This window comes from Antechinus flavipes, chromosome 1, assembly GCF_016432865.1.
Source record: "Antechinus flavipes isolate AdamAnt ecotype Samford, QLD, Australia chromosome 1, AdamAnt_v2, whole genome shotgun sequence".
In the NCBI taxonomy this organism is placed as follows: Eukaryota; Metazoa; Chordata; class Mammalia; order Dasyuromorphia; family Dasyuridae; genus Antechinus; species Antechinus flavipes.
In genome coordinates, this window is record NC_067398.1 from 624,094,177 (window position 1) to 624,109,724 (window position 15,548).

General features: G+C 32.1%; 1 protein-coding gene across 4 annotated transcripts in view; it reads right to left on the reverse strand.

Moving 5' to 3' along the window:
* Window positions 1-850: 850 nt before the first annotated feature.
* Window positions 851-15,548, reverse strand: part of CYRIB (CYFIP related Rac1 interactor B) — a 197,519-nt gene continuing 182,821 nt past the window's right edge. For all 4 annotated transcript variants that reach the window (XM_051971088.1, XM_051971089.1, XM_051971087.1 and 1 more), the window contains 5 exons: window positions 8,336-8,452; window positions 7,072-7,151; window positions 6,071-6,197; window positions 4,889-4,959; window positions 851-1,608 (listed from right to left, as the gene is read on the reverse strand). In XM_051971088.1, the coding sequence (XP_051827048.1) occupies window positions 1,545-1,608; window positions 4,889-4,959; window positions 6,071-6,197; window positions 7,072-7,151; window positions 8,336-8,452 (459 nt within the window). In that variant the 3' untranslated portion in view covers window positions 851-1,544. The remainder of the gene's footprint in view (window positions 1,609-4,888; window positions 4,960-6,070; window positions 6,198-7,071; window positions 7,152-8,335; window positions 8,453-15,548) is intronic.

Below are 15,548 nucleotides of genomic sequence, written 5' to 3' on the forward strand. Positions count from 1 at the left end.
GATGCAGCAGAAATACATAAATTGCACACACACACTCACACACTTCAAAATAATTAACTTTCCTTATCTTCATTAGGATTAGTGTTTACAGACTGATTCTGAACTATTAATGAGTATTTATACTTCAACCCTAAGAACCAAAGTAAACTTTTACGAATTAATTTTCATTTCTTAATAACTTAACCCCACTCAACTTTCTTTCCTTGGTATTATAGACTCTGCAGCCATAGCCTTCTTTTCACTTTCATATCTATTTTACAAATTTGTGTTATTCACAAACTTGTCTTACTCACAGATCCTTTCAAATTGATTTTTCTACATATTGTTCCAATTACCTTTTCTAATGTGCCATGTCAAGTGCACTCTCCTTTTGCTTCAGAATTCTCTCCTGCTTAAGGCTCCATGATCTCATTATATAGCTTCATTCTCTCAATCCTGTTCCTCAATCCAAAGTAGAATCTGGATCTGAAGATTGTTCCTCTTTACATTTTCCTAAATTTCTCACAAATTATTAATCCTCCAATTCAACCTCTGATGCATTTTTCACTAGTTCAAATATGTGCAAATCACTATTTGGTTCATGTCTTTGGCTCTTCTTATATGATTTCTCATTGAAATCAAAAGCAGGATGAATCACTATCTTTAAAATCATCTATCAGGCTGCATGTGTATTTTTCCTATAGTCACATGTCTATCACATATTTGGGGAGGTGAGGAAAATTCCCTTTTCTCATGTACTACACATTTTGGAAAACAAATGGAAATACGAAAATTAAGTCCTCAAGAGCTGAAAGTCTCCTCAGAAAGCTCAGACTAAATGCCAGAATTGACTCAGTAAAACAAGACACACTTAGAAAAATGAAAGCTGATCTTTATTTTATCATCAACAGCCATTCTTTAAACATGAACATGCATACGTATTTTTTCTACGCACACATCACAGTTTTAACGTTAGTTAATAAAGGTTAAACACACAACATACATCCTTACAAAAAAAAAAGTCAAAATGCAAATGTAAAACTTTAAACAAACCAGTTTTACTAATTAAAAAAAAAAAACCTTTGTGTTGGGTACCATTTTGTACAACACAGTTAATTTAAACATCCTTATCTTGGTTGCACATGAAAAAAGCGGCAATAGAAAAATGAAGTCATTGAGGGTTTTTAAATAGCAGAAATAGGCAGTTTTGCCATGCAGAAGAAGCAATATTAAATATTAGTTTTCCCAAAAAAATCCACGTTTAAAAATATTTAGTTCAAGTCACAGAATTTTTCTCAGTAGAGATCCAAATGCAATGCATAATTAGCTGCCTTAAATGGCCATTTTGAAAGGAAAACATCCCTTCAAAGTTTATATCTTTATTCATTTTGGCACAGAAAAGAAGTCTTAAAAACAAGAACATGATTTAAAAAGGGGGAAGAGGAAAAAAGAAAGAAAAAGCAAGAATGAATGAGAGAGTAATTGCAATCACTAAAAAACTGTGCATCTCAGTCATTGCAGAATACTGTCATCTTTCTACAGCAGGTGCTAATTCCAGGAAACTGTTATTGCAGCATGGATTTAATTTGCTTGGAGGTAGTCTCATCATTCAAATGTTTTGTTGTGTACCTAAAAAATATATGTTCATTAATTTTAGAAAACAATGATTACTGACATTTGTTTCCAAATGTATTACATAGAGAAGGGCATAAGCACATTTCTAAAATTAACTCTCTACATTTACTAAAGATATTAACAGGAAATTTACTTAGATGCATTAGTTCATTGAGATCAATTGTTGATATTAATAAAGGGAAAATAAGAATAAACAACATATCTGTCTTCATCAATCTACTGAATTCATCTTTCCTAATTAAATCCTAGAGGTAAAAAATTGTAAATTGACTTTTCACCCCCAAAGAACTGGCTTAATGTTTCTTCTGATTATACCTGTGTATAGTATTCCAGGTAAGAAACATACTGCATCAATAAAAACCAACTGGTGCTAAAGCATTACCAAATGTACTAAGTAAAATTAAATGCCTTGCTCAGGGTAACACAAATTTTCTTCAAGGCTAGTTCTCTATCCATTTACCAGAATTACGAGGAAATTACTTCGCTTTTGTCACTTTTTCCCCCTCTCACCTCAAAAATATCCTACGAATTTATTTAAACTCTCTCGGTATCAGAAATGTTTCCAGCTAAGAATTTTTTTTTTTGTTCTAAACCAACCCAACAAATGAAAATTCAAGAATAACAAATAACAAATAGCTAATTTAACAATAATCATCACATAATGCTGCTGTTTTAGGGAATTTAAAGTATGATTTTCTTTTCACACATTTGGTCTGCACACATTTTTAAAAACAGGTAGCAGAAAACATCTGTTTATCTTGCTCTCCTGTGTATACATACTAAATTCCTTTTAGGCTAACTATATAATTTTAATTTAAAAAATCAAACAAACTGGAAAAATAATAAACTATACTTAAATGTATGCATATGAATTACTGAAATCTGACCTACAAGTTCAATTGTGATAATTTACCAAAGTAAATCCTAGATAATTGTTAATTTAGTTAATTGTTTAAAAATTCCCATAATTATATTTCAGAATTAGTCAAATAATATGGCTGGTGAATCTTTAAAGGCAGGACATCCACCTTGTATGAAGATACTGTCATATACAATTGTGAATACTTTTTTAGCTATTAATACATGTTCCTTCCATGTGTGATTTGTGGCTGTTAATTTCCATCAAGACTTTAGAGGCATCAGAAGTTTGGGTAAGGGACATAAGGGACACTAACAAGACCAATGATATTTGAAGATAGAACATCTGACTATTATATATATATATAGTCACTTTTAGTTTTAGTTTAGTAACTTAACAGAGAAAGGTAGCAACATTATCTATTATTGAACCTCAATTCCCAATTCTAGTACCCTTCCTCCTAAATGATCTTATGGAAGTAGTTCATTTAATTATCACATGTGGAAAATATAGGTGTAATTTGCTGCCTTTTCTTAATTGTATGTTTTGAATTTGAAATACTATATATGAAATACTGTATTGACAAATGAACATATCAGTAGACAAATCTATTATGGCCTAACTTTTATTTATACCTGTATTTTAAAACAAATTCTATTTTCCTTTCTTTGGTTGTCTAGCCTTGAGGAAAAAAAATTAATAAATAAAATAAATACAGGTTAAGTTATTCTTTGCAGTGAAATATAGCACTTGAATGACAGGATTAATTTGTCTTAAAGACAATGACATATTTTATTAAATTGGGACCCTAGTATACCAAAGTGACTTCAAATACCCTCTCTAAGTGCCTAAATGGCATCCAGATACAGGCGGCCCACTAGAGAAACAACATAACAAATAACAAAAGTCACTTATAAAATTTGTTTTTAATTTTTCTATTAACTTCCCAACATATAATTGGAGAAACAGTTCTCTAAGAATTGCATTTTCAAGTGATAAAGTGAATAAAAAAGTGCTAGGAATAGCTAATACATTTTCAAGTATCTTCTTCAAATGCTTCCATTTTAAACCTTAAATATTTTTTATTTTACTTTCTAAATGTCCATTAATATTTTCTAGAAGCTTCTGACAGTCCAAAATAGCAAACAGTGGACTGTGGAAATATGGCAAAGACCAAGAAGATAAAGACAGAAATCAGTGTAAAACTTTGAATAGGAGAAAAATCCACTCATCATTCCAAAAGTGTAGATAAAATCTAACTATAGTGGTTTATAAATCATAAATGGCATCATGATGTTGCTGTTAACCGTTTAAAGTTATGGTCAATTTTGTAAAACTTAAATTGCTTTCTTCAATAAATCTTAAAAATTTCAAAATACTTAATCCTCAAATCTAACTAATCTACTTTATCTAAGTCGTCCTTACTTTTTGCTATTTTACACCCTTACATGCTTTTAAGCCCTTTCAGCGATACCCTACTTTCCACTTTCTTAACTCACTTATTGTTAGCTAAATATTCATAGGTAGGCTTTTGTTTTTACCACTATAGATTGCCATCTTGTGGTGAAAAGTTGGTATCTGAGTTTTCTCTACAAAAGTGATTTAGTTTTATGATGCATTTAAGGTTGCAACCAAGTATAATGAAAGATTTCATATTTTTTGGTGTTAAACAATTAATATGAATTTTAAAATAAATTAGTTTCTTTTTCATGGAATTAGGACAAGTTAAAATCTGGCCTCAAATACCTACTAGTTATGTGACCCTGGGTAACGTGTTAACCTTTATTTGACTCACCAGTTTCCCCAACTTTAAAAATGGGGATATTAACAACAGCAACTATTTCATCACTTTGTTGTGAGGATCAAATGACATATTTATAAAAAATGTACAGAGTCTGGCACTTCTAACTCTTTAAATTATAAATATGTTTGAAAAGTTGTTTAAAAATATTCCAGCATTTTAAGAAAACAAATCAATTATTCCATCTGGGGAAAATATATCTAATTCATCTATATCAGTTTCAGTCTAGAAAAATGTTATCACAAGGCAAGTCATTTACTTCTACTTTAACCAAAGGAGGACCACCAAAAAAAAAAAAATCTTCTCCAAAGAAAAAGCAGCAACCACAATCCAAAGATCTGCCAAAAGCACTTAATGACCTGTTGAACTTATTGTTTAAAGAGGTATGCACGTGGTGGATATTAAAATAGAGTGATTGTGAAACATACATATCTCAGTATGGGGGGAAAAAAATCCCTGTGAAATTGAGTTACTATTATTACTATTGTTATTACTGTATATAGTTTAGAATTTTCATTATTTCCTAACCTGAATATCAAAATTTCAATTTTAGTCACAGTAGTAACTTCTGCTATATTACATATTTATAAACAAACTACTAAAAAGAGAAATACCTGAGAGCATTTAGAAGGCCTTCTACACTATTAGGAGGCTGGTCCTTTAGGACTTTGATACAACCTTTCATCTAAGAAAGAAAAAAGATGATTATTTTAAATTGGCATCATTTATAAACATAAGAATTTTCCAAGGAAGAAAAACTGTATCCCTACCCAACAAAATAAGATATGCCTACTTATAACATTGAAAATAATTTTCTAGTCAGCTTTTGACCAAAAAAATTCAATCTAGTTTCACAAGTCTTTTTAAGTCAACAAACAACATTCTTAAAGAAACTATTAGAAGCAAAACTATAATAGGCATAAGAAAAGGAAGGACAATCCCTTTAAGTGATTTACAAACTAGATGGGGACAGTATACGAGAAAACTTACAAAATAATATCTATGAAGCTTCTTCTGAAAGGCAGGTCAATTCAAACATTATTACCCCTGTACAAATGAGCACTTTTAGGATTTGTTCAAGGCTGCTAATTAAAGAACAATGTTTGAGTCTCCTTCCACAATACCAAACTAACAGAGCAAAATTTTACCCCATATTTTTGGAATGCAAACTAAGTATGTAAACATTAACAAATTTACATACAATCAGTAAAAGTGATGAGAAAAATGTCTGTGAAAAAATCAAATGTTTTCCTAGTTGGTTGGTGGTTGTCCTTTCTACTAGAAGAGGACCAAAATGACATTACTATGTTAGAAAATTTTCCATTAGTATGAATCCACTGATATCTTAGTTAAAATGGTCACTGTGACTATACTTCCCTGCTAAGGCAGTATTTTAAATGAAACATACTACAATGTCCTAAAATGAAATCACTCGTACTATTGAACAAAATGAAAGAATGAGAGAATGGTTACAAACTATGAAATAAATTACACATTTTGAATTCTATTAAAGTCATCAAATATACAAAAAAATTATGCAAGTAAAATTATCACATTGTTCATACTTTGACCAAAACATTACACAATTGGGACCACAATCCAAGGCTAAATGTACACAGGCAAAAAAAAAAAAGTTTATGGTGATTTAAAAACTGGAAATAACAAAACAAAACACCCAAAATCTCAAGTCTACCTTTTTAAAAGAAATAGCAAAACTGAACAGTATTCATCCTTGAATATAAAAAAATCAGTATCAAGTTTATTATTTGATGTTAAAAAAATTAAATGTAACTTACATCAATTTTCGATGTTTTGGCAAATGCTCCCACTGGATGTACATGGTCATAGAGTATGATGACACCCACCATTACTCTTAGACAGAATGATACTGTCTCCTCATTTGTAAACCTGCTTCTATACTCCCTAGAAGAGCAGAAAGGACACGAGGATGAAGTACAAGATAAAGTTCTGCATCGTTACAACAGAGGCAAATGTTTTACTTAGCCTTTACGTGGTCTTCGTCCCCAATCTGAAAAGTTTTGGTTTTTATCAAAAGAGAGAGGAGTAGGGTCATCATTACCATCCCAGGAATACCATTAAGGAACTTTCACAATTGGTAACTCATTTTCCACCACCTCACCAAGTTAGATAATAAACTACAAGCTCAGGCAAACTGATAGTCTGCCAAACTTAATAAAATGGCATTCAATCAAGACTTCCAATAGTAAAGCTTAATAAAATGTATTAGTTAATATCACACAAATATAGGATTTAAATTTCCATTTTAATTTCTTTCCCCTTTTCACTATTACAAAATATTTCCTGATTTTATTCAGCAGGGAATAAGAAAAAATAAATAAACTTTTTAAAATGGAACCAAGAAACGTTCTTAAAACATCAAAGAAAGCAGTCATGACCTTAAAAATGAGAAGGCAGAATGGGAGAATTAAGTCTTCTCACCAAAGAATTGAAACAAAGAGAAATCAAGAGAAACAAAAAAGCTCTTTTGATAATGAGGGGAAATAAAAGACAGTTGAAAGAATGAAAAGCATGACGATAGAAAAATAATTTTAAATTGTTTGACAACAGAAACTGTAAACTTAATCATAGATCATTTTTAATTCCAAAGAAATTTCCCAAAAACTATAAATTCTTTTATTTTAATCAACATTATTTTAACATTTGGGTTAATGATTACACACTTAAATTCTTTCTCCCAAAGATACCTCTGTATCTTATGAAACATGAATCATCATAGGATTTGTACTAGGGGGAAAAAAGACCAGCAGATACATACGGTGTTTCAAGCATGACTCTGCATACACTAGCCATGGTGCTTAAACAATCTGTGGTATTTTCTATTGGTAGATTTTTATTCTGTGAAATAATTTGAAAAATGAAGAAAAATTCGTAAGTAAAAGACAATTCTACAAACCTGAAAATCAAAACCAAGAAAGTTTTATATTAGAATAATTTTAAAAGTGAGATTTGAGAGACAAATGTACATAGCAGTCTACTGCACAATAAATACAAGAATACAAACTAATGGTAGAAAAGGAGAACAACAACCCCAGAAAAAAATTATGCAAGTAAAATTATCAAACAGTTCATACTTTGACCAAGACATTACGCTATTGGGACTACAACCCAAGGCTTACATACACACACACACACACACACACACACACACACACACACCCCAATATGTACAAAAATATTTATAACAATGTTTATGGTGATTTAAAGCTGGAAATAAAACTTAAACTCCAAACTAGTAAATGACTGACCAAATTATGGTACATGAATGCAATAAAATATTAGGTCATATACAATGACAAAAGAATTCAGAAAAAAATAAATAAGGAAAGATGTGTATTCAGACTGAAGAAAGAAAAATCATAAACGACAAGCAACAAAACTTGGATCAAATATACAATAGGCACCATACCAAAGTTATAGAAAAATTCTCCTAATTAAGAAGTATTTGGGGGGAACTATGGGAATAGAGGAATAAAGTTTGATAAGCACCTATTGTGTCAAAATGATAATTATCAATATCTCTCTTTTAAAGGACAGGTAAGGATTCAATATGCAAAGTTGAAGGAAATCATTCCAGGCAGAAACACACAAGTAGAAAGGGCTGCATACATTCAAAAGTCAAAGAAAAGTAGCAATACTAGAACCCACAATCACCTAATCAATCAATGGTTTCCTTTGGGAGAAGAGATCTTAGTTGGGACTTAAAGGATGGCAGGGCACTTCTAAAAGTCTAGGTGAATAGTGCTATAATAGAGTGGAGGTAACAAAATGAGAAGGGGATTGAATTCTGGAGCTGAATAGGAACTCAAATCATCTAATAAAACCAGTACCTTATTTTGAGGATGAGAAATAGGAGGAGGACCAAAGCAGTGGAGTGATTTGCACAAAGACACATGAGTATCTAGGAATTAGGCATGCTGAGTCCCAGTGCTTTCTCCCACTCTACCAGGGGGAGAAGGGAAGGGGAATTGTTGGGAGGAGAAGAGGAGAGGAAAGAGACATGGTTCGCACCGCTCCCTTACCTCTGATACAAATTTCGTTGTGGCATCACTTAAGGTTTTCAACATTGGGGTTGCTTCAGCATAAAATAAAGACATGCGGTTTGCCAATTCATTATTTACTTCATTTTCTCCTTCTGCCTGTGTCAAAGAAGAAAATCAATTGATTCAACTTGTAAACTGAGAAGGAAAGAACTTTGGAAGCCATGTAGTCTTACCAGAATAAGATAACTATAAGTTTATAACTTCTGTATGAAAATATCCAGTGAGGAAGAACCTCACTGGATACTAAGGCTGAAGCAAGAACTCAAAATCCTGTAAACTATTCTCTCAACTACACTCCTATGAAAAGAAAGCTTTTTAGCTTACAAATGTGCTTCCTGAAATATGGCTCCCAGAACTGAACATATGACATTGTTTAAACACAGTAAGTTCTAATGGAACTCTCCCCTCTTCAAGTTAAAGATGTAAAATCCAAATGCAACTGATCCATAATGATCTTAAGTCCACTAAAAAAAAAAAAATATCTTTATCAAATGAATTCCTAACGCTAGCCCTTACTTTCCCCTCTGAACTATTCTACTCAGTTGCTCAGTCTGTAGTCCACTCATCTCCACAGGAATTTCTCTATCGTCCACCCATCTCTTCTCCTTTCTGGTTTTTTATTATGTGTTTTCCCCCTATTATAATGTAAGTTCCTTGAGGGAAGAAATTGTCATTCTTCCACTTTTATTTGAATTGCCAGTGGTTAGCACACTTCATGGTATTAAATGTGAATAAATAACTGAAATGCTGAATAAATGTTTACTGATTAATTCTTACTTTGTTATAAAGGTAAATTTTTTTTGAGCCAAAATATAAGACAATAGATTTATCTCTTACATTTATCTTTTTACATTTGGCCCTATATTTTCTAACCTGTTATAAATTTTTTGGATCCTGACTCTGACATCAAATATGTTACCAGTTTTGTGACAACCAAACTTTGTTCAAACTAAGAATAAAAACAGCACAGGATCAACCAACCACTGATATATGGAACACTTCCCTCAAGAACCCTTTCCAAGCTGACAATTTAATGTGTACTTTTTGAATCAGTGAATTCTAAAACTATCTAGCTTATACCAATCCACATTTTTTACAGCATCATGAAAAAATTATCTGCAGCATTCCCATGATCTCCCTGTGAAAATTAAGTTAACCTATCATGAAATGTTGACTCTTCGAACTTTCTTTTTTTCAGCAGCTAACAACTAATTTTATAAGAAATAATAAAGCTATTTTATGGAATTCTTTCTCTTCCATTTATGAAAAATAAGGACTTTTGTCTTTCAATTCATACACTACTTCTACCATCATCACTGATGATGGGTTAGCAATCATAATAGTTTTCAGTTCCTTAGAAAGTATATGATAATAGTATTTATATAGCACTTTTAAATTTTTTTTAAAAAATCTTTTAACTATTTTCTCATTCTCATACCAGGGAACATAGGGACATATGTTATGGTTAAATACACTACAACTATAAACATTATATAAATGCCACTGTTAGCTATTATTATTTAAAATAGATTGACAAGGATTAAATGATTTGCCCAGAATCACACAGGTAGTAAGTATCCAAGGCAAGATTCAAACTAAAATCTTCCAGAGACCCGGAATTACTATGCACCAAAAAAAAAAAAAAAAAAAAAAAACATAAGTAGCTAGTAATACTATCATTACCTTCTTAGGTATCCTGATTGTCAACTAGCTATTTTTATCACACCCTATCCAGTCCTAAGATTCACTCTCTTGAAATGAAAACAAGAGATGATGATGGTGTTAGTGGTGACTGTGACAACAATGATGACAAAGTTAATATAATTATTAATCATATGTCACTTTAAGATTTATAATATGCCACATATATGAAATCTCATTTATTACAATGCTAAAGATAAGAGCTGAGAAGTTCTGTCTTTGCACTATTATTACTGTCTCTTCTATCACAAGACAGATTTTCCTCGTTTTCCCCTATATTAAAAAAAAAAAAAAAAACACCTCTTTTTTAGACATATTTTACACTTTCAGCTTATTCAGGCTGCTTGCTTCAGACACTATTCTTTTTTTTTTTTTAATTTTTTTTTGTTGTTATAGCTTTTTATTTACAAATTATATGCATAGGTAATTTTACAGCATTGACAACTGCCAAATCTTTTGTTCCAATTTTTCCCCTCCTGGCAGGTTGACCAATACATGCTAAATATGTTAAAAGTATAAATTAAATACAACATAAGTACACATGTCCAAACTGTTATTTTGCTGTACAAAAAGAATCAGACTTTGAAATAGTGTGAAGGAAATCAAAAGTGCAGGAGGACAAAAATAGAGGAAATGGGAATTATATGTAGTGATTCATAGTCATCTCCCAGAGTTCTTTCGCTGGGTGTAGCTGGTTCAATTCATTACTGCTCTATTGGAACTGATTTGGTTCATCTTATTGATGGAGAGAGCCATGTCCATCAAAATTGATCATCATATAGTATTGTTGTTGAAATATATAAGGATCTCCTGGTTTTGCTCATTTCACTCAGAATCAGTTCATGTAAGTCTCTCCAGGCCTTTCTGAAATCATTCTGCTAGTTCAGACACTATTCTTAAAGGACAGTACTCACCTATCACCCATACTTGCTTCCATCTTCTGTTTATTTCAGTCTGTTTCTACTTCATTCTACCAAGTTTCTGTGATATCTATGTGGTTAAATTTGGTCCCTTGTAACTAGGACCTCTATTTCATCTTGCTTGTTTACTCATCCTTAGTATCTCTAGTCAGAAAAAGCCATGAATTTTTTTCCTGGTTCCTTTCTTGAATGTTTTTGTCTGTAAAATTCTGAGTACTTCTATTTCTATTATTTCTAAAGCATTATGTTTCACATTGTCTAGTTTGGTGGACATACATAGGCAGTTTTCTCCTTCCTTTCAATTTAAAGCTTTCTAATAGAATGGCAAGATTCCTAGAAAATGTTCTCATCAAATCTTGTTGGGAGTATTCCATCCATGGTCTATACTTTTAAATAACAGTCCGAAATTCAAATTCCATTCTCAGCATATTTTATTCAGCTTTTCACATCATAAATCTGCTTTTCCCTTTGAGATATCTTATCTTCAATGGTCAGGAATGATAGAATCAATAATTGTGCCCCTAAGCTTTTCTATACTTTTGCTCAAGGTGGAAAATTTTAGTGATGCTTTCTAGATTTCTTCTGGAAATTTTGTGTTTGTGTATTTCCAGAACAATTCATTTGACAAACAAAAAGTCAATCTACTTAGTAAGTACTGGAAAGACTTTGTTTTGTCTTGGATAAATGATCAAGGGAGACAGCACATCCTTCTATTGTTGTTAATAGTTTGTCAAATAGGTGGATGATCAATACACCTTAGAGGAGAAACAAAGACACCTTTGCACCTCTCCTTAGTGAATGAACTACTCTGACAGCACATAGAAATACTCATCATTATTCTTTAAAAGGAACAAAGCTATTCTCTCTTCAAAAATCTCTTTAAGTATGTTTCATAGCGCTAAGTGATCCTTTTTCATCTCTTTTCTCCTATCCTCCCACTTGTTCACACAGGTCAGGATTCTCCTTTACTTTTTTTTTTTTTTTTTTTTTGAGAGAGCAGAGAAGTATTCCTTTAGCCGCTTATTTGCATTCACAGCACATAAAACAATCTCCTGGAACTGGCAAGATATAACACATTCCACATACAATGTGTATTCAATACGCTACTGGAACTGGCAAGATATAACACATTTCACGCATAATGTATATTCAATACCCTACTTTCCTACCTAAATTTCAAATCTTTAAGTCTCTATCTTTCTTGCTAGGAAAACTCTCTTGGAAAACTAATTGTGATGAGCTGCTAGTGGGATCTCAATTCCAAAACTGTCATTCAGCTCCCTTTCCCTTCTTCAACTACTTATACTTTAACTTACCCATTAATTACCATTCTCACCTCCTCCTCCAGGTTGAGTCCTTTGCTCCTTGATTTGCTCATATGCTTATTTCTCTTTCTCTTTCCTGTACCCTTACCTCTGTCCATTCCTCCCTTCTAGTTCCTATCTTTTATCTGTTCTTTCCCTTACCTTTACATCTTCCATTTCTTCTATCCTTAACTTCTTTCTTCTAGAATAGAAAGTGATATGTAGCCTGACTAAATATATCCATTAATCTTGAAAAAAATTTATTTGTTGAAAATTACTATACTTGCTAATCTGGTTAAATGATTAGACTTGTTAACAACCATACTTATATAACTGCGTATTTTGGGGAAAGAAGCTTATTAACTTGGTTTTGTATGCCTTTCTAATTAGTAGTTACATCACAATTATCAATAAAATTAATGCTTTCCCAAAACATGTTACAAAGCAAATATAATAAATTTGGAACTATGCCCTAAATATCACAACTATGCATATACTTTGGCCCAGTCATACCAGTATTAGATACAAAGGGATTAAATAAAGAGGAAAAAATCCTATATGTACAAAAACATTCACAGAAGCTTTTTTTATAGTGATTAAAAGCTGGAAACTAAGAGGGTGTCTATAAAGTTGAGAATAGCTCAACATAGTATGGCAAATTAATATAATGTAATATACTGCTATGCCATTAAAAGAAAGAATGGAATAGTTTCAGAGAAACTCTCGAAGATTTTATGTATGAAAAGATGCAAAATAAAATGAATAGAAGCAGGAGAACAATTTATATAATGACAACACTGTACAACTTTGAAAGATCTAAGAACTCTGCGTAACACAAAGAACTCTACTTAACACAATGAACCACCATGATTTTAGAGGAAAGGTGAAGAATACTACTCATCTCCTGACAAAATCAATATGGGAATTTGTTTTGTTTGACAATGATTGTGAGGATATGTTTTTCTTTTCTCCCTGTCCCTAATGCTCCAATCATGGTAAAAGATAATGGGAGGAAGAAATATAATGCTTGTTTAAAAAAAATAAAAAATAAAAAATAAAAGATGTAATTTTTAAAAGGAGGAAGGGAGGTAGAGAAGAAGAAAGGAAAGGAAAGGAAATATAAAGAATATGCCAAACAACACTGTGATGTTGAACAAATTTTTAGAAAATAAAAACCTGATAAAAAAAAAATTACCTAACAGATAGACTTGGGAAAATTAGCTGTTAATTTGGCCAGAGAAGGATCAGAATGATTGTTTTATAGCACATATCCCACTGAATTCAAGCTGAGAGAAAAAACATTAAAAATGAACTCTACAGTAGAGTAAGAAAATAAAATGTAGTCAAAAAGCAGTATGATACAGTGCAAAGAATTAAGAATTTGGAGTTCAAAAGATGTAGATTCAAATGCCAACTCTGCTATTTACTAGTTGTGTGACTATAGACAATTCATTTCAGTGCTCCAAGCAATTTTCTAAGTTACTGAGCTTCATGTGATGGTAAAGGAAAGTTCCTTACCAAAAGAATAACACCTGATAAAATCACAGATTAGGGCAGGGGGAAAAAAAAGTATCTGTCATTAAGATCATCTTGTCCTCAACAATTCTTTTTTATGTATCTGATAAGAGAGAAGATGAAGGAATAAATTACTGGGGAAAAGCTAATGTATCTTAAAAAAAAAAAAAAAAAAAAAAAACCTGTACAATGAAGAAGGTTGGAAAACATGCTATGGAGATCCATCACAATTTAAAAGTTGATATTTATAATGCTTTTTAAATTTTTCACAACCAGGTTCCCAATATATTTAACCTTTCTTTCTATTACTATATATTAGTGGCTTTCTATTATCTCTAGATATCAAATATAAAATCCTGTTTGGTTTTTAAAAACCTTCATAACCTGGCTCCTCACTTCCTACCTTTCTAGGTATCTCATACTTTATTCCCATTCACATACTCCACAATACAGTAACAAAGACCTCCTTGGTGTAACTAACACAGGACACACCATTTCTGGACTCCAGACATTTTCACAGGCTGTCCCTCAGGACAGAGACGCTGTTTTTACCTTTACTTGTATCCCCAAAGCTTAGAAAATTGCTTGGCACATAAAAAGCATTTAATAAGTACTTATTCAGTAGACTTCATTTTCTCATTTCATGGCTTCATCATACCTCATGCCAATCATTATTATTTTTATGCTGATTACTAACCAATCTAAATATCTAATCCTAGTGTTTTTCCTGAGCTCACATTTCATATTACCAATTACTTCTTTGTTCTGTGGACACCTCAAACTCAACTAATCCAAAACAGAATTCTTTATTTTCCCCCTTCAGATACTATTATTTTTATTTTTATCACAGACCTTATACTATCCTTCAGACTCCTAGGTTCATAACCTCAATACTATCCTTGATTCCTTAGTTTCTCCTTACTCAAGAAAAGTCATTCAGTTATTAGATCATGTTCCCTTTCATCTCCATAACAATACTTGCAGGAATCCATCTCTCTCCACTTATAAGGCCACCACCCTGGTTCAGGCTCTCAACACCTTTTGTCTAGATTATCAGCCCTTCTAATTGGTCCCCCAGACTCAAATCTCTCTCCTATATCTTAAATCTATATAGTTGTCAATGTGATTTTCCCAAAGTACAAGAATAAGTACAAGTCTATCCATTACAAGGATAACATACCTAATTTTAAACTTCTATGTCTCCCTATTGCTTTTAGTATAAAGTCCTCTTTTTTAGTTTTATAATTACCTTTTATCAACAATCACAAAATAATGAAACTTATGTGAAAACTAGCTTTATTATAAATGTTCATGTGGAACCTGAAGAGTTCACAATTCAAACAGAAGCTTGCATACTTATGTATTCATACAGGCCAAAGGAAGAGAAACCTAGAAGGGAAGTAGCAGGGGAGGGGGAAGGATTCAATAAAAAAGGGAAAAAGACCAAGCTCCTCCCAAAGGAGAGGAGCAAAGCAATGGCAAAAATTGGATTCTTTTCTTTTGGAAATTACTAAACTATAAATATAGGATGGACTATATAGCTACAGGATGCCAACTTCCTAGCTACACAAGCAAATCTCCCAGTTTTGCAGAGATTATTTGGGGGGGGGGGGGGAAGAGGGAAGAAGGGGGAGCACTGTCCTTGATATATTCAAGGCCCCCTGCATGCTCTGGAAAATACAGCAAATCAAAAAGACAAGTTCAATGGGACCCCTTAACAATCCTTAATACCTTCCACCTTTCCCCTGTGAC